This window comes from Paralichthys olivaceus, chromosome 12 (assembly GCF_024713975.1).
Source record: "Paralichthys olivaceus isolate ysfri-2021 chromosome 12, ASM2471397v2, whole genome shotgun sequence".
Classification (NCBI taxonomy): domain Eukaryota; kingdom Metazoa; phylum Chordata; class Actinopteri; order Pleuronectiformes; family Paralichthyidae; genus Paralichthys; species Paralichthys olivaceus.
The window spans coordinates 8,722,528-8,741,346 of NC_091104.1; the positions used below are offsets into that span (position 1 = coordinate 8,722,528).

The following is an 18,819-nucleotide window of genomic DNA, read 5'->3' on the forward strand; positions in this document are numbered from 1 at the left end:
GTGTAAAAATTACTCCTCCCAACTTTTAATTTGAAATTTCTCCACTCATAATACCTAAAAAAACAAAATGTCTTTTATAACCAAATGCTTTACTCAAGATTTAATATCATAAAAACTTCACTGTTGAGATCAACATGTGGCGAGGTGACTGCAGTTCTTATTCTAACACATTTATTAAGGTAAACAATAATTCTCTTAATTTAAAAAAAATAATCAAATAACATAATTGATCATTTTGGATTTTTGGCATCTTCAAGAAAAAACCAACAAATTACAGGATGTTGTGTTGCAGGTTTTTAACCAGTTGGATTCCCCCTCTACACAAATAACGACACAAAACTGAAAAAGTAAAAAACTATCATTTAATTCATGTTGTATTACATGTTTCCATATTATGGCAGTGAATGTTTCAGCAATAATAAGAGTCACTCCTCAAACAAGAGTTTTTACATTTAAAAAAAAAAAAACAATACCAAAAACTAATCAGGGTTCAAGTAATGCCCAAAAGAAATACATTTTGAAACATACACACACGCTGCAGGAAGATAGATCATATTAGCCGATCACACTGTAATCCACCTTCTACCTCCTGGTCTGTGAGCGGAGAACCAAGGTGTTAGTTTGGTCAGTCTGAGTCCCCCCCCCCCGCCCCTCTCTCGCTCTCTCCTTCAGTCTGTTTTTGGTCGCCATGACTGAACTGAACAACACGTGGAACTTACAGCTGAGACTGTAAACACAAACACAGATGACACACGGCCTCGTAGGTTATAGGAGGGCTTCAAGGTGCTTTAACAAAAACGCACATACACACACTCACAAAGACAGTGGTACCAAATCTCAAACACTTGGTATCAAAAATAGTCTCTGAGTTGGTCTCTTATCAGTCATGACACATACACCTGTGGGGAAAAATGGATACGCTGATTATATTGTGTTGTTAATGACAACCTATGGCTTCAGTTTATCTAAACACACACACACACACACACACAATCAAAACATAACGGTGTGATTTCTTTTAGAAGACAGTTGTAGTCGATTAATGGCGATACTGTAAACAACTGCATGTTTACAGGAGAGGCTCCTCATTGGTGCTCCTATTGCTATGGTAACCAATAATGGTTTTAGTTGTAATTTTGCCAATCAATTAGACTAAGTGCTCACAGCCGACCATCCGCATCCCCACTGACGTTACAGTAAATCTCTGGAGGAGCATAAACACACACCCACACACATATACACTCATACAAACATACAGGGAAACCGTGGAGCCAGCCAAGTGCTTTGACATTATCTCGCTGCCTGTACAACGTCTGCATCAGTCGAGTTCATTAAGACAATTTCATTTACAGCCAACAGTACTTGGATCGAGTAAGTTGATGAGATAGAAAAAGGCATACAGTCTTATGTGAGAAGTTCTCCGTTGATTAGTCACAAGAATCATTCACGACTTCAAGTGTGAACACACACACGGTTGAGGATTAGTAAGGGTCGTCCTGATGCCAATTATGCATTTCTTAAAAACACACACGGAGTAATACTCGTGGAAAAATGCTGTGACAAGTAACTGAGATATGATGATGCAGTCTTTGATGCCGTCACGCACCAAAACACGCACTCATGCATGCGCACACACACACACAGGAAACACAAAACCTGGTATGGGTTCCTATTGCCTCTTACAGTGTGTCTGTGATACATAAACAAAAAAGCACCTCTGAAGTACAGAACAGCCGTGGAACCGAGTATAAGTGTTAATCTACAGACAGGCAACAACACACACCGGCACACAGGCACAATACAGGAGGCTTTGGCACACCCATGCTAGTCTTACTACTCAGCATTTTCCAACACAGAAGAAGAGCAGGTTACATGACAGGACAGACCCATAGCTGCCTTAGATTGCCTCCCCTGCGGAGGGTGGGAGGTACGGGGTTGTCTGTCAGACACAAAGATCAGCTGTCACATTCATTCAGCACAGAGCTGTCTGTTTCTGGAGTCCCAGCCTCTCATCCGATCAGCAGCTCCAGGCTGTCCTCGTAGTTGGGCTCTTGTGGGGGGCTCGGGGACAGGAAGGCTGTGGTCACGGGGGTTCCCGTCGCTGTGGCCACGTTGAGGAGGGTGTTCGCTCGGATGCTGGAGGTCGGCGGGTTGCGTAGCGCCGCGGCCGCCGTGATGCTGGTGAGGTTGATGCCGAGCGTGAGCCGCGTCTGTTCCAGTGCTTTTTCCGGCACGGCGAAGGCCTCGAGCTTCTTCTCACCGTTGGCCATGTAGGAGTTCTGGCAACCTCGGCAGATACAATCCAAGCATGCCTGAGAGAGGTGACAGAGAATAGATGAGGAGATATGCATCACACCAATGTCACATGAAATCTGCAACTAAAGACTGTCGACCGGAATGAATAGGAATCTAAATAAGCCTTTAGACGTATTTACCTCAAATCAAAGCTTTAAAACAGGTCAACGAATGGTCTTATAATTTATAGCGTGTTTATTTGTGAGTTATCTTGGCATCAAATTCTCTTACGGAGGTTCATATTAAAAATATCATGTAGTGCTTACTCACACTACATAAAAATATTACATCAACAATCTATATTCAATCTCATAATATTACCTTGCAGTTTTAAAGAGCCGATTAAACAGAACAACAGAAACCATTAAACAATTGATCCAGGCAGTGATCATTGTCTCACCTTGCGGTTTGAGTAACAGGGACAGCGTTGCCCCCTGCAGGTCAACACAGAGGGGTTCTGAGTGGCCCTGCCACACTTACAGCCCTTCTTCTCCACTGGCTTCTTGTATGGAGGCCTGGCAGGAGCTGGGGGCACCAGGCAGCCTGTCATCAACCGCTGGTCTTTGCTTCGGTCCTTGGTCTTGGAGCCTCCACCGCTGCGGGCCTTGGCATGTGGCTTCTTGTGGGCTGGATCGACATGTTTCCTGGCACCTTTATTGTGGATGGGGGCAGGTCGGCTGGACTTTGGAGGCCCCCCGTTGGGAAGGGATGAGTATGTGTGTGCTGGTACAGTCAAGGAGGGTGTGGGTGGTTGTGTGTGCAGCAGATGAGAGGGGTTTGGAGTGTGTAAATGTGAGGACGAGCCCTGTAGGATGGAGGTGATAGGGAGGGGATTCACCTTTTCCCTGTCACTCTCTGAACGAGATCGTTTGCGGTTAAGGCGGACAGGTGGGGGCTTTGTGGTTGGAGGAGGATTGTAGGAGGATGTGTGTATATGAGCACCATGGCTTCCCACTGCGTTAGTCCTGTCTGTTTGAATCTGTGTGTAGTTATGAGCAGCATCGAGCTGAATGTACATTTGAGTGTGCGTTCTGTCAGTGGCTATGTGCGTATGAGTGTGCGTCCTGTCTGGAAGTGTGTGAGAGGGATCTCGACTGGGCTGAAGAGGATCCAAAGTCTGTAAGACCTCCTCCATGCTGAGCAGCAACACCTCTCCCTCCTCCAGCTCTCTGCTGCTTGATTCCCCATCCCTGAGAGAGCACACAGTGCCTGGAGTTGGAGCTAAAGGTCCAGTGGTCAGACTCAGTTCCAGACCACCACAACCAGTACTGGAGACAGACAGGCCTCCCTGTGGCTGTTCCTCTACCAGCTCACATACCTCCAGCTCAGGAGAAGAGGGATCTAGATCCTCCAGCACTTCTCCATTGCATTCCTGCGGTCCATTGGAACAGGGAGGGTCTGAGGAAGAACTCTGGGGTACAGCCGAGAGCTCTGCAGGAACAGGTGGCGCCTCAGTGGGGGTAAGTGACTCAGGCGCAGAAGGATTCACGTCCGCCTGCGCTAGGCTTGGGTCCTCTGTATCTATATCCTCTTCGTGTGACACTAGCACTTCCTCTAACAAGGCCATAACCTCTGGAGATCCTCCCACGTGACTGCTGACCATCTGCAGCAACGGTGAATGAGTTACATATAGGCAAAGCTTCCTGTAGCACTGAACCAGCAAGGAGAGCTGTTTATTCTCCTGGAAACAGGAATAGTCCTTACAGCGGCTGCACGACGGCCGGAGCTGCATCTGCTGGCCTTTGCAGCCCAGGCACACGTAATGCTGACACTCTGCATGTGTTGGGGAAATGGGATCCTGAAGAAGTTTACCTGAGACAAAAACAAGAGGGAGCTGTTAATCCGCTTGTTTATCCACTTTGCACATAAGCAAAGCAAATGTGAGACAATCAATAATGTAGCTGGACTAGAGTCATTTAAGGCCATTTATATTCCCCACCACACCTCTGTGCAAACTGTTGTAATTACCTTTAAATCACCCCCTATTTCCTGGATTAAACATTGGAATTTTAAACATTACAAAACAAATTTAAATGCCTATCACGCTTCACCAGAGATTTAAGAGAAGTCTTCAAATATCAGAGGTTTACAGTGACAGACAAAAACAGATAGGAAGCAGATGCTCACAAGAGTTTCAGCAACCAGATAATTGTTGTAATGATTGCTTGACAAATGACAAAAGACTTTTCTGTGAAGTGACTAAATAATTGATGAACTCGCTGTTTCTGCTCCATGTACCAAACTGATACAGAGAAAATCAATAAAGACTAATGACATCATTTATCAATCATCTGGAGGTTTAGGAGCAGAACTGTCCTCCTACAGAACCTTCTGAATTAATGTTCTCACTGTGTTGGTTTCAGCTGCTTACATTATCCAACCTGTAGTCCTGTTTAAATATTGTACAAAGAATCAAAAATAACCACAAACACAATTATACAAGCAACGTGATTGTTCCCATCTCGAGGTGCTGATTGGAATGGGATGATGCCCCTAAGCTGAGCACATAAAGCGTGAATAGCAAACACATGGCTCTGCAGCAGGCACAACAACAGAGGAGTCATCTGTCTTGACGAGGGGACAGATGACTGGGGCTCGTCCTCGGTTGCCACGGGAGACCACGGTGGTGAGCACGACAGATCGTGTCAACTGCTGCGAGCACACGCACGCCCACGGACACACTCCGGTCCATGTGAATAGTAAAAGCGATGAATTCAGATCGGTGCGGTGGGAAACTGATGGCGCAACACAACGCAGCAGCACGAGAGCAGGTGCTACGTGTTGCTGCCACACGCTGGTGTTTTGTTTTTTTGCAGGATGCTTACCACAGACCAGGCATGCGAGGGACTGTCGGAAGAAGGGCAGGAGTGTGTACATCTCTGCGAAGGTGTGAGGCTGCCGCGGGTCACACTGCAGCACGGCCCGGCTGGCGGACACGTACAGAGCGGTTGCATTGACCGGGTTCATAGCGGTGCACTCCGCAGCCTCAGGGAAACACGGCCCGGGAGAAGAAAAAAAAAATAATCCAGCCACTGGCTACGATGCAGCTAAAGAGAGCCGAGGTCACAGGGGAGGATGGAGGAAATATGAACCGACCTGGTGCTGCAGCGATCACTCGCTCCGGTGTGTCATTTTACACATGCGAATCAACAACACACACAATAACACACAGCGGACATGGTGAAGCGGTAAACGCGCACACTGTTAGCCTGGCTAGCGGCTAACCACAGAAAGCACCACCGGTTAGCTATTCCCCAGATCACGAATAAAGTGAATTCGGACCCCGTGTTGCAATCACTCACATTATCCCCCCACGGTGCCCGACAGCCTGCGGCGAGTCAAACGATCACACGACCCATGATTTAAAAAACGGTTAGCATTATGTAGCTAGCGTTAGCTCACGGCATCAGCCAAACGTTGGGGAGCAGAGAGGGTGGATGTTGGCCATAGGGCCGGTGAACTTATCCCCAGCACAGCCTCGGCCTCGTCGGTGACAAACTGGGCGACGAGCCGCTGCTAAGATCGCAAATGTGTTTGGTTAGCAATCAGCTAACAGATCACAGGCGCGCACTTGATGTAAACAAAGCTAAGCGGCTAGCGTTAGCATGGCTAGCCACAATTAGCGAGCGAAGAATCAAGCATATCAACGAGCCGCCTTATGCGTCGCACGCGGGAGGGAAGCGGAAGCAGCGACGTGAAATCCTTCGGTTTCTATACGTTTTGCTGTAAAACTTAACGAGCGGTGACCGGAACATGGCGAACTGGTCGTTTAAGAAATGCATCAAACACTCGATCCTCCACTTTTCCTCGCGTCAACCCCTCTCGACGAGCACGAGAACCACGCGAGACTTCCCCCCCCCCAGTTACCCTGGTTACTGTAGTGCGCGAGGGCTGCACAGCGTCTGCTCGTGCCCGCGATCACTTCCTTTGCTAAACAACTGTTTTATTTTAATCTGAGTTTAACTATGTTGTGTTTTATCTGAACCCCGAGTCTGAGTAACACAAGTCTTCATCTGCATCATTATTATTGTTATTATCATCTTCTTCTCTTCCAGATTAACAATCTATTCCTAATGTGTCATCATCAAAACCTTACAGCAAAGAAATGACATGTGTTTGAGACTTGATATTTTAACAGTTACCATAAATAACTTTAAATGAAAAGAAAAAACAAATACAACCAACTAAATGTATATATAGTTGGCTGTATAGTATATATGTACTATACTAAAAAATGTGTAACACATACTTTCACGTAAAATGTTGACATAAATGCACTTTGCTGCATTGTTTATTCTGTAAAATAAATAATTTCATATTGGCACAGAAAAAACACCATATGTCTGTGAAAGGCTCATATCGGCTGATATCGTCAGCCAACCGATATATAAGTCAGGCTCTATATTCTAAACACTATGTCACTCGAACGGTCACCTATATCCATGTGTGCTTGTGTAAGTCAATATCATCATGTTAGTCATGTTAAACATCCTGTTTCGCAACATGAACTAGAACACATTTCCACGTAGGAGATGTGCGATTAGGTCAATGTTTGGATTTGAAAATAGCGAACAAAGCACAGCTGATTTGGCTTCTGTTTGCCAGATCTGGGCCACAAGAAATATTTTACCAGGGGAACTGGCCGGAGAAAGTCAGGAGCAAGTCCGGAGGCTCTCACTCGGACATTTGCGTTCAGACATACAGCCCCTCCGGAGAAAGTCCGGATGATCTGCAGAGTTTAGCGCCTGTCTGATCGCAGCTGCACCTGACAAACCAAATCCAGGGCAGAAACACCCCGTGACTTTCAGAATAAAGGCCTCAGTGAACCACAGGGAATCTCATCCCATCCAAGCCCCGCCCATTGAACTGGGAGGATAGAAAATCCTTCTTTCTCATTGGCTGAGAGAACTCGCCCCCCTTTCGCCATTGGCTCAAACGTCTGCCTGTCACCCCCCCCCTTGTCTCCTGTCTTCAGACACGCGCAGCAGCAGCAGTAAAGATGGCGGCCTTCACTGTGGCTCGTAACAGCTGCGGACTGTTGACCGGGCTGCGGACTTCTTTAAGGGGTCTGGCGCAGGTGAAACATGGCGCAGCCGCAGCCTCGGTGCCGCGGACCAGCCTGCGGCCGGACAGACGCTGGTACTCGGTCGCTCACCTCTCCGTGAGGGAGCGGATCGACCAGAAGCGGCAGGCGGCGCTGGTCGGTGGAGGTCAGAAGAGAATAGATGCTCAGCACAAGAGGGTAAAACGAGCCAACCCTGACTATCATTGTTTCAATCTGCTGTTAGTATTAAAACAGTTTAATCTGCTGTGACAACTGTGGCAGCCTGAGTGGTGGACGGGGGAAATGCCTGGCTCCAAGGCTTCGCGTCAGTGGCTGCTGCTGGAGTGTCACTTCTCACTTTCAACACACGTGAAAGTGAACTTCACCACAGTGGCTCATTATGCCAGTTTAAGTTACAAGTTAATGCTGTAGCTCGCAGGTTTAAAGGTTCAGTGTGTAGAATTTAGTGACATCTAGTGGTGAAGATTTATGTTGCAGCTGAATTTCATATTTTGTGTTATGTTGCATGACGGCGGTGTTTGTGAATCTGTACCACCTGTGTGTGTTTCAGGGGAAGCTGACTGCCAGGGAGCGCGTGGAGCTGCTGCTGGACCCCGAGTCCTTTGTGGAGACGGACATGTTTGTGGAGCATCGCTGCTCCGACTTCGGCATGGAGCAGGACAGAAACAAGGTAACGGCACGTATCGCACGTTGTCCACATTAAGTAGCAGGTCATGCCCCTTTTGGTTTGAGCAGTTTGTCTCTGTCTTAGTTCCCAGGTGACAGCGTGGTGACAGGCCGAGGACGGATCAACGGCCGGCTGGTCTATGTGTTCAGTCAGGTACAAGACTTAATTACATTGCAGGGATTTTAAATGCAGCTGTTTCACCTGTGTAATATTTATTTTCTCTCTTTGTTTCTCTCAGGACTTCACAGTGTTTGGAGGCAGTTTGTCTGGAGCTCACGCACAAAAGATCTGTAAGGTCTGTGAAACCACAGGAAATATGTGTTAAATTATGTGTTTTTAAAACTATGCTCAGTTACTTTTAATTAAACTTGTTGCCTTCCTTGTGCGCTCTGAGACTAAAATGGCTGTCGCTGTATTTACATTTTGTCAGTGGCTCCTCACATTCTTGTATTTTATTTAATTCACCTCCTCTCATTGTGCTGTGCTCAGATCATGGACCAGGCCATGACAGTGGGAGCTCCAGTCATCGGGCTGAACGACTCTGGAGGAGCTCGGATCCAGGAAGGAGTGGAGTCTCTGGCTGGATATGCAGATATATTCCTGGTGTGGTCACTGAAAATTCAATATCTAAAATCACACTGATAAAACCTCAAGATCTGAGTCTTAACTTTGATTTAAGTAGTTTGCCACAATCGGCACCTTGCATTTTTTTTTTTTTTTTTTGAAATACACATCTCTATATATGGAGCTTTGTCTTTTCTTTTTCCAGAGGAATGTGTTGGCTTCCGGAGTCGTCCCTCAGATCTCCCTCGTCATGGGTCCCTGTGCAGGAGGAGCTGTCTACTCCCCCGCTCTGACAGATTTCACCTTCATGGTTAAGGTATTAAAGAGCTACACAAATAATCCTGGACTGTTCTGCTTTTTTAATCTAATAAATATTTCAGCAAAAGTAGGCAATGTGTTTCCAAAAGGCCACTTTCTAATGTGTGTGTGTGTGTGTTTAGGACACATCGTACCTGTTCATCACTGGACCTGATGTTGTGAAGTCTGTCACCAACGAAGATGTTACTCAAGAGGAGCTCGGTGGAGCCAAAACACACACCTCTGTTTCTGGTTAGTTTGCTTTCATCTCTCCTCATTTTGTTTTGTTGCTATATTTTCACATACAAAATCAGGGTCTGGCCTTAGCAGCAGCCGGATGTCATTAACAATAAAAAGTGAATTCTGATCCACGATTACTTGTCAAATCAACACGTAAATCCTGCCGTGGCTCATCTGCGACTTCTTCAATTCTTCAACTCAAACTTTGTCGAAAAAGAATCTTGTCTTTTGATTCCCTCAGGCGTCGCTCATCACGCGTTCGAGAATGACGTTGAAGCCCTCCTCAACCTGCGAGAGTTCTTCAACTACCTGCCTCTCAGCAATCAGGACCCCGCCCCCATCAGGGAATGCCACGACCCCAGGTTAACCCCCCCCCCCCCGCTTCTTCCAAACCATGTTCTTTGTCAGATCTTTTTATTTTCAACTTGTCTGATACCTCTGTCGTTTTTTCAGCGATCGTCTGGTACCATCACTGGACACCATCGTCCCGTTTGAGTCAACCAAAGCCTATGACATGTTGGACATCATTCAGTCAGTATGTACACACACACACACACACACACACACACACAGTGCAACTACATCCCATTTCATTTCTGCAAGTAGAAATATTTTACTTCACTGCTTCTGTTCAGATCGTGGATGAGAGAGACTTCTTCGAGATCATGCCCAACTATGCCAAGAACATCGTGGTGGGGTTCGCCCGTATGAACGGACGCACTGTGGGCATCGTGGGTAATCAGCCCAAAGTGGCTTCTGGTGAGTTTTGAAAAAAAAAGAAAAGAAAAAAGCAGAAGGGACAAAAGTAACACACCATTTCATCAGATTACTTTCAGGTTGCTCTTTACTTTTCTGGTGTATTTGAATGTTGGTTAATTTGTCTCTTGTGCATCAGGGTGTTTGGACATCAACTCCTCAGTGAAAGGCGCTCGCTTCGTACGCTTCTGTGACGCCTTCAATATTCCCATCATCACTTTTGTGGACGTTCCAGGTTTCCTGCCAGGTATCCCCCAAAATCCCACTGTGCATGTTCACTGGCTGTCGGACATACTCTAATTTACATCTGAGTCAGGTTAAGATGTTGCCCTCTGGCTCTCACTGTGCACTTATCAATAAACAGTTAGCAGGATCGATACGAGATGCTCATACATACAGAAAAAACCCTTTCAACACGTTGTGGAGCAGAAATTTCTCTTTGCATTGAAACACAGGGTCGAATGATAAGATGTCACTCTGATGCTTGTCAACAGGAACTGCTCAGGAGTATGGAGGCATCATTAGACACGGAGCCAAACTGCTGTTTGCTTTTGCTGAGGCCACCGTCCCAAAGATTACCATCATTACCAGAAAGGTGCGTGTGTGTGTGTACTCGAGACGCTTGTTAGGACCAGTACACCTCATGTGGACCAAAGCCCAGTCTAAAGAGGCTTAATGGTCTGAGGTCCTGGTTAAGATATGAATTGTGGTTAAGGTTTTGGTGTGTGTGTGTGTGTGTCAGGCTTATGGAGGAGCCTATGATGTGATGAGCTCCAAACACCTGAGAGGAGACGTGAACTACGCCTGGCCCACAGCTGAGGTTGCTGTTATGGGTGCAAAGGTACAAACTCTTGTTCTTTTTATTTGTCTGAGTCTTTCTCCCTTTGTTTGACCTGACAGTTTGTGTGAGAACCGTTTCTCTTATTTCTTCCCAGGGTGCCGTTCAGATCATCTTCAGAGGGAAGGAGAACCAGGCAGAGGCCGAGGCTGAATACGTGGAAAAGTTCGCCAACCCCTTCCCAGCTGCTGTTAGAGGTAAACCTCCCAGTGTCTTCACAGCTTTCCCAAAACTCTGCTGTCACGAAAAAACTAATATAAACACATTACACGCTTCCACCATCCAAAATGTTTGTTTTAAGGTTTTGTCGATGACATCATCGAGCCGTCGACTACTCGCAGGAAGATCTGCAGAGATCTGGACGTGTTGGCCAGCAAGAAGCAAGTCAACCCCTGGAAGAAACACGCCAACATTCCTCTGTGAAAACACACCCAGACACTTTTCCACATTAACACTATTAAAGGCACTCGCTGTGGGATTCTTCTTGTGTGTCGACTCAACTTGCACATAAATGCAGCGATTCCCCGTGATGACGACTTTGGTGGCCCGCCAAGCAGATGTTAGTCGTCACTTTTGGCTGTTTCTCATTGCTGTTGATTTTAAAACTGTCAGTTTCCACTCCGCTAAAAGCAGCACAGAGATACACTCCCTGATTTTGTTCATGCTTTAAAAGTGGCTCCAGATTCCCAAATCCAATTTCCTCCAAGCGCACAGCTTATTTTTTGTAAAAACTGTAAAAGCATCAACCTCCAGCTGTGGGAAAATGTTTTTTGGGTTTGGGCGAAATGTGAACAAAATCAGGAGTGCAGTATTTTTACATCTATATGCAAGAACACATTTTACTACACCTCGAAACATGTTTTACAAGATTGTCATGTCAGTAGTGACCATATTGGTCACTTTTGATGGGATGATCTGATGTTGATAAAAGATGGCTGCGTTTAAAGGGCAGATTACATGTTGCTGAGCATCTGAGAAAATGCAGGCAACCATCAACATTAGAGTTTAAGCAGGTCTGTTTCCAAACCCTTTGATGTCCCATTTAAATTAGTTTTCTTCTCGGTTGTACTGTAGTTTGCACTTTCAGACGCAATCACTTGTCTTAGTCGTTGTCTGTTTAGGTGAAGAAAAAGTCGCCCTCTCACCCTGGAACTGTGCCTTCTCTCTCCGGCAGACTTTGTTCTGCCATGTGTAAAATAAACCATGAAATCATCCCCATGTGCGTTTTATTTACCTCTAATGCAGCATTTTATGTTAGCAGCAGTTTACAGTGTTTTAAAAAGAACTATAAATGAAAATTGATTTTAAGACTAAAATAAAATGGTTTGAAAGTGGATGGCTGCTCTCTCCACAGTGTGTGTGAAGATTTGAAGGTATACGGTCTTAAATATTGAAGCACTTCTAATGAATTGCAAATGTGGCGCAGCAGAAAATAAGCTGCTGTCGCTCTATGCATGATCACTGTAAGCTGCTGTCAGACACGCAGATACTCACACACGAAGTATTTTCTCTGGAGGACGTGCCTGTGTGAACGCAAATGTCTCCGCAGGTTCTCCGTCTGGCCTCCTAGTAGAGAGTCAGTAAAAAGTCAGCATTCAACATGAGAACACAGCAGGAGATCCGAAATTTGTACTCAACAAAGATGCACCTGTTATGAACACAACACAAACCACTGGTCCATAAATCGATTACAGATTTTATTTTATTAAAAAGAATTTAGGTTCACAGAAAAAAAAAAAAACTGGCTTTTAGAGCATTTTAGGGCAACTGATGTCAACTGCACTGCAGAAAAGATCCAATTGTCTCTGATACTCACAGGAGGACTGAAGGGCCGGCCGATGAACGACTGACGAGCCGGCCGATGAACGACTGACGAGCCAATGAGGAAACGTAAATGATTGATTAACCGACAGCAGCGTGAGTGAAAATATGGCTGGACACATTCAAAAACACATTCAAACAAATCTGTCAGACACAAAGATCCATCACTGCACTGGATATGAACAATGATGACAACAAATCTCCATCAGTAAACACTGCTGTTAGCAGGTGTAAAAGAACAAACTTGATTTGACCTGTAAGATGAACAAACCAAACATAACTGCTGTAATACTGAACCGTGAAACAACTACAATCAGACCATACAGCGCTTCGAAAGCTGGTGTCCCACGGCAACACTCAGCGCTTGGTAACCGTTAGATATGAATTACAGGTGGAGGGGGGAGGGGCTGGAATATACTGTAAATATGTAGGCCACAATTTGGCAACGAACAAGATACATATCGAAGAAAAAGCTGTACAAACATCGGACAAAAACAAAAACACACTTGATTTAAAACTTTAGTACTAAAGCTACAGAATTCAAAATATGTTTATTGTCTTTTTTTTTTAAAAACTTTTTTTTACTTCAAAAAGCCATTATTCAGAATGTGTGAGTAGGTGTGTGCATGTGAACGTTTCTGAGATCGGAGAGGGCGGGGCTTCTGTCTGAGGTCGGTCAGCAGGGCGTGGCTTCGCTGTCAAATGACTCGCTTCGCTTCGACATCACACATAAGACAAGTTACATCACTTCCTGCAGGTCGGACTACGCCTGTTGACCTCTGCGTGTGCACGTGTGGCTTCTTGTCACCATCGTCACCGCCACCAACACTACACACACACACACACACACGCAAGCACGCACGTCACCACACCAGCACCACCACACACACACACACACACACAGGACTCAGATGGTGAACAGAGAGAGGGGGGGGGGTCATTGGGTGGTAGTAAGAGCAAAGATACAGAACATTTAGTATTGAGACCCTCCCCATGTCAGATTTAACCAGACGAATTGAATTGGGACACCAAAAGAAGGGGGCGGGGCAGGTGGGTGGGGCTGTACAGAGTGTGATGTCGCTCTGTGCCGCTGATCGCACCAGGAAACAAACAACTATACATCTGTTTAACAGAGAACCGGAAAAAACTGCAGGTGCTCAAAGGCTGGCTGCAGGATTACGTAGCCAGAGCGACCACTGAGAAGAGCTGAACCGACAGGATGAAGAGGAGGAAGAATAAGAGCAGGACGACGAGCCAACGAGGTTCTGGATCCTCCGGCCCGTCTGATAAAAACAGAGCGGCGGCTCGCTCAGTGCTTCCAGGTGAAATCCAGCCGACGTGGGATCCGTCAGTCGACAAAACATCCTTCCATCACGTCTTACAGAAAGAGAAAAGTACTTCAACTATGTGTTTTTTTTTCTTCTTCTTAAGAGTTTGGTTGGCAGGTGATCTGGTGATCAGACGTCCAAACACCCCCCCCTCCCTCATCTGTTTACTCTTGATTAGGATCCTGATCTCAGGATCTTTGCCTCTTTCTCCATCAGAACATGGGCATGGTGAATCCCTGGAACAACAGAGAGGAGACAATGTCAGGAAGAAAGATGGACACATAAAGCCAGTTTAAAGTGTCGTGTGAACGTTTAGTTTCAGTCACTTTCAAACAGCATCAGTCTTGTTTGTCAACTGAGATTGACTGTTGAAGCTGTAACTGGTGATTGTAGATTAATCTGCAGATTGTAAAGCACTAAATAACTTTAAAACCCAATAAATAGCAGATTTCTACTGTTAAAGGCTACAGAACAACTCATATTTTAGATGTTGTGTTGTTTCAGTATGAAATTCCATATTTTGTTAAATGACTCACCTACTGAAGGACTCATGTTTTCAGCTCTACTTATATAAATCAACTAAATGAGTATTTAACTTACCGACTCGTCCTCAATCATTGCTGCAGAGTCAAAGAAGTCTGGTCTTAATTCTGCTCTTTCACGTCTGTTCCTCGATGGCGGCTGGAAGGAAACCCCGAATAAAAAACGATTAACAAAGAAGAATCGTAAAATAAAATAAAACATGATGAACTGGCTCTTAAACCTTCAGTTCCCCCTGTGGAAAAGAACAGTTCAGATGTAGCGACAGGAAGTAACGTTACTGACCAGGTCGATAACCATAGTGTCCTCGAACTCCTCATTCATGTCTTCCAGCTGACCTCGCGATGACATCATCACGTCCTCAAAGATCGGCTCTGCGTCATCCTCCATTAACCCACGCCTGAGGAGAGGAGGCAGAAGAATAATTAAGTTTAGTACTTTTAGTTTGTTACTTGTTCAGGTTAAAACGAAGAGTGATTCAGTTTCTGAGAAAGTTTTCGTCACAGGTCTGTTGTTCGAGATTAAAAGTGAAACACACTTACACAGTTTGCCGGACGCCCTGATTGCTGCGTGACTTGATGTAGTTCATGCCCGTCCGGTCCTTCCTGCTCACCTCCTCCATCTTCTGCTGTCCGAGCCACGACATCTGCATCTGAGGACTGGAGACACAAAGAGGATCAGAGGTCGACATGCTCCATGTCTTCATACAACTATTCTGTTGAATGTAGTATAAAGTAATGACCTGTGTGAATGTAAAAAGTATTTCAGTACATGTATATGTACAGTGTGAATATCAATGAACTAACTTGTGTACGAAGTCATTCTCTGATCCAGGTTCTGAGTCCGGATCTGGCATGTGTTCTGCTGGTCTGTTCTCTCTGAGGACTGTTGAGGTGAGCTGAGGAGTCTGCAGCGCCCCCGGTGTCTGTAAAGTGTCATTACGCAACATCCACGAGCCCTCCACACTGCTCTCCTCTGGACACAGACAGAGACGATTCACATCAGCAACAGGATGTTATTTAACCATGCACACGTCTCCCAAGCTAAACAAACCCAGTAACCCTCCGTACTGTCCACTCACCCTCGATACGTTTCTTGTGTATTGGCGGCCGTCCCTTCTTGCTGCGGACTGAGCCGGTCTTGCTGCTGGAGCCTGACGTGACGGACATATGGTCCTCGTCTCCTCCCGTCAGCAGACTGTTCCTGTAGGAGATCAGCGGCAGCCACACGTCCTCTCGACGCTCTGACATGGACTCCGACATGAACTTCTCCAGATACGAGTGGCTGCGCAGGCACAGAGCATCGAAAATACTTGTTCCGTTCTTTCATGAATATCTTACAATGACACGATAGGAATAGATAGATGCGAACAATACAGTGGGATTATATGACCGGGTACTTACACTGTCTTTTTGTCTTGGCGTATTAGTTTTGATGAGAATTCGCTCAGGACTTCCAGGAAGGCCAAGTTGGTGGGAGGAAACTCTGGTCCTTTAGAACTCGGATACTTAAATGCAAACTCTATTCCGTCCCTGATAGACAAAGAAGAGACAGAGACACAAGAAAGACAGAGAGAGAGATGACATACAGTACATGTACAACTGCTACATAATAATACTAGATATTTAATTTGACCTGATATAAGTCGGCGTCTTTAACCTCAGATCAGTTTTGCTTCGCCTCCTTCCTATCTTTATTCCAGCTGTTAGCTCGGTATCACTAAGAGAACTGAGTCGTCATGGTTCTTACTTGTGCAGCGTGGCCACAGCCTCTCTGGTCTTGATCTGGTCCAGACCGAAGGTGAGAGCGAAGCGACGGGCCAGCTCCTTGATGCCGCTTACGTGAGACGATGTTCGGTCCAGGTTGGGACCCTGATCCTGCAGCAGCTCGTTGAACAACTGAAACAAACACACACGGAATCGCACATTGACAGTGAGTGTTTGTGGGTGTGGACATGTAGAAGGCACTATTAAAGCATGTAGGTGGCGTGTGTTGGTCCCTCACCTGCTGCAGACTGAGGATGAGTGTCTTGGCACAGAGAATCTTGTCCGTCTGTCTGGTTTTACTGAGAGTCTCCTTGATGATGTCTCCGTAATCATTGTAATACTGAGGTGGAGAAAGAAAACACGACACAATTCAGCAAATTCAATCTCATTAATAACCTCGACTGTGGCAGCCTGACATAGTACAATTTATCCTACATCAGATATATTGTGATTCTACAAGATTTGACACACTTCTCATAACATAGAAGATCTTTAATATCAGACAGATCAGTGTTTTTGTCTGGTACAGATGAGCACACACCTTCATGTAGTGTTTGAAGATGTCGGCAGCAGCGGGCATGTCCACGATGTCGTAGATGATGAGTTTGCAGAAAGCTGCGAGCAGATTTCGCCTCTTATGAAGAGCCTCAATCTTGTTGGCTTCATCCTCCTCGTCTCCCTCTGCAGGTGCATGGACGAAGAAGATTAAATTTAACAAATGGCGGCATTTATCCCATGTGCAAAACATAAGTTGATTCTCTCTGTCTGTCTCACCCATGCTCTGGCTCTCATCATCCTGGTCGATGAAGACGTGGTCCAGGACGAAGTTGAGCAGCTCGTTCTGCAGAGTGCTGTCTGGGTTGAAGACCAGAGGCTGGAGGCCTTCCCTGCCACCGGAAACCAGCTGGTGACTGAAGATCATCAGCAGGTCACAGAGAAGCATGAACGCCTGAGCGAGAGGTGAAAACAGAGAGACAGACCGTTTTAACTTTTCAATGAGAAATCAGAGGGATGCAGATTTGATATAACATTTTCTGAGGACCAGAGGACAATTTACTTAACTAAGCATCATGTCAAGATCACTCTTGTGTTTTGAGAAGTTAGCTGGTGTTGAGAGTGAAGGACTGTACTGGTTGATTGTTTACATAAATGTTTCCATCAATTTTTGTATGGATGCTGTTCAAACAAACAAAACTGTGCTCACTTTTCACCATTTCAAACGTCTGTTGTCCAGTATGAAAACGTTTGCAATAATGTCGACACAATCAGCAGAACACGTTGTTAGATTCGACAGTGAAGGTGGGAGCAGGTCACATCAGGTGTGTGTTGTTACCTGTTCTTTGACTGGTGTGTTGACGTTGGACAGGCACTGCTGGCACACCGCCAGGAAAGACTTCACCACTCTCCTGAGAGCCACGAGGTCATCCTGCATGCACACACACACGCACACACACACAAAGAAACACAATTCAGCATCTACATCCTTTATTGGAGCATGAGAATCAATACTCTTGTGTTGCAGCAGGTCAGAGAGCACAGCGAGACATTTGAGACTCATAAACTATTGATGATTGTGTTTGGTGTCTCATTTTATTCTTCACACATTGTCAGGACAGAGGATTGTATTTCAAATCAATCTGCAGAGTTGAAATATTCATCATCAATAGCCTGGGTATAGCTTGATTTCATTGCACAGGATGTAACATGTAACTAAAACATGAATCTGTGTTAAAAGTTTCGCTGAAAATTGATCATTCATGAAAATCACTTTCCAAAGCAAAAGAAAACTCACAGGTCTGAGCTTCTAAAATATGAATCATGGTTGTATAATAAAAACTATTAATGAGCTGGATTTATACATACAAACCTAGTATTTATAGGAATTCATAGCATTTATAGATCAATTTAGAAAATATTTATGCAGAACCCCTGATCTTGAGCTTTTGACTTTAAACTCCTCACTGTGGGAAATAGACACTCTGATGTGTCTTAGACATTTAGGCTTCAGTGAAATGAGATAGACTGGAGCTAAGCCCCTGGATCAGGTGTAATCATCATCATCCGATAGCAAAATGGATTTTCTACACCTAAGCTGCAGAACTACAGATAAGCCTCAGTCCCTCTGGGCCACTGATGCTAAGACATGGCAGCCTTAACTGTGAGCCCCCGACCAAAGATAAACCTGGGATCTGAGAGTTAACGCTCCATCAGTGAGGGAGAGCCACACCTTGCTGGGGGCGCCCTCTGTGATCTTGACCAGCTGCCACAGAATGGAGTAGTGGGAGCACTGCAGGGCCTGGACGGCGATCTGCTCTGGCATGGAGCCCTGCTCGATGCCCGCCTTCAGCAGCCGGTAACAGCTCCCGAATAAATCCCACCGCGTCAGGTCATGGGCACTGACACGGGAAACAAGAGGAAAACACATTAGAGTTCACAGAGTTAGTTCAATTATCCATCAATCCTATTAGTGAAATATCCAGAGATTTCATCTTTGTAGCACCTTCAGACAGGATGTTTGCACATGTGCTGCCACAGAGAGATTTGAATTCAAAACTTCAAAATCATCTTTTATTCTATTGGTATATTGTGTGAGATGTACAGCTGATGTAACAAAAACATAATTTTGTTAATTAAATAATTGT

At 45.5% G+C, this 18,819-nt stretch overlaps 3 protein-coding genes across 3 annotated transcripts in view; 1 reads left to right on the top strand and 2 right to left on the bottom strand.

The window, feature by feature from the left end:
• Nucleotides 1-340: 340 nt before the first annotated feature.
• msl2a (MSL complex subunit 2a) lies at nucleotides 341-6,154 on the bottom strand. Its single transcript, XM_020111345.2, has 3 exons — nucleotides 5,121-6,154; nucleotides 2,696-4,107; nucleotides 341-2,312 (listed from the first exon to the last, which is right to left on the bottom strand). The coding sequence occupies exons 1-3, from the start codon at nucleotides 5,260-5,262 to the stop codon at nucleotides 2,010-2,012; spliced, it is 1,857 nt and encodes a 618-aa protein (XP_019966904.1). The 5' UTR covers nucleotides 5,263-6,154; the 3' UTR covers nucleotides 341-2,009.
• A 1,089-nt stretch (nucleotides 6,155-7,243) lies between these two features.
• On the top strand, nucleotides 7,244-11,936 carry pccb (propionyl-CoA carboxylase subunit beta). Its single transcript, XM_020098222.2, has 15 exons — nucleotides 7,244-7,537; nucleotides 7,911-8,030; nucleotides 8,112-8,180; nucleotides 8,266-8,322; nucleotides 8,517-8,630; nucleotides 8,797-8,907; nucleotides 9,032-9,140; nucleotides 9,370-9,490; nucleotides 9,582-9,663; nucleotides 9,764-9,887; nucleotides 10,024-10,131; nucleotides 10,379-10,479; nucleotides 10,627-10,725; nucleotides 10,820-10,919; nucleotides 11,024-11,936. Exons 1-15 carry the CDS (start codon nucleotides 7,295-7,297, stop codon nucleotides 11,143-11,145), a joined length of 1,680 nt encoding a protein of 559 aa, XP_019953781.1. The 5' UTR covers nucleotides 7,244-7,294; the 3' UTR covers nucleotides 11,146-11,936.
• A 470-nt stretch (nucleotides 11,937-12,406) lies between these two features.
• The window catches only part of stag1a (STAG1 cohesin complex component a), a 37,404-nt gene continuing 30,991 nt past the window's right edge, over nucleotides 12,407-18,819 (bottom strand). The window contains exons 20-32 of the mRNA XM_020098139.2: nucleotides 18,405-18,573; nucleotides 17,511-17,603; nucleotides 16,952-17,126; nucleotides 16,719-16,858; nucleotides 16,416-16,517; nucleotides 16,161-16,309; nucleotides 15,815-15,943; nucleotides 15,493-15,695; nucleotides 15,218-15,386; nucleotides 14,954-15,070; nucleotides 14,697-14,811; nucleotides 14,472-14,552; nucleotides 12,407-14,107 (exon numbers count right to left, since the gene is read on the bottom strand). Coding sequence (XP_019953698.1) covers nucleotides 14,084-14,107; nucleotides 14,472-14,552; nucleotides 14,697-14,811; nucleotides 14,954-15,070; nucleotides 15,218-15,386; nucleotides 15,493-15,695; nucleotides 15,815-15,943; nucleotides 16,161-16,309; nucleotides 16,416-16,517; nucleotides 16,719-16,858; nucleotides 16,952-17,126; nucleotides 17,511-17,603; nucleotides 18,405-18,573 — 1,666 coding nt within the window. The 3' untranslated portion in view covers nucleotides 12,407-14,083. The remainder of the gene's footprint in view (nucleotides 14,108-14,471; nucleotides 14,553-14,696; nucleotides 14,812-14,953; nucleotides 15,071-15,217; nucleotides 15,387-15,492; nucleotides 15,696-15,814; nucleotides 15,944-16,160; nucleotides 16,310-16,415; nucleotides 16,518-16,718; nucleotides 16,859-16,951; nucleotides 17,127-17,510; nucleotides 17,604-18,404; nucleotides 18,574-18,819) is intronic.

Bases quoted from the DNA above. Each gene is read 5' to 3' on its own strand.
- msl2a (XM_020111345.2), bottom strand. From the start codon at position 5,262: ATGAACCCGGTCAATGCAACCGCTCTGTACGTGTCCGCCAGCCGGGCC. The intron at 4,108-5,120 runs GTAAGCATCCTG...TTTTTGTCTCAG, and splicing joins CCTCGCATGCCTGGTCTGTG to GTAAACTTCTTCAGGATCCC. The intron at 2,313-2,695 runs GTGAGACAATGA...CACCTCTCTCAG, and splicing joins CCTGTTACTCAAACCGCAAG to GCATGCTTGGATTGTATCTG.
- pccb (XM_020098222.2), top strand. From the start codon at position 7,295: ATGGCGGCCTTCACTGTGGCTCGTAACAGCTGCGGACTGTTGACCGGG. The intron at 10,132-10,378 runs GTATCCCCCAAA...GCTTGTCAACAG, and splicing joins CGTTCCAGGTTTCCTGCCAG to GAACTGCTCAGGAGTATGGA. The intron at 10,920-11,023 runs GTAAACCTCCCA...GTTTGTTTTAAG, and splicing joins CTTCCCAGCTGCTGTTAGAG to GTTTTGTCGATGACATCATC.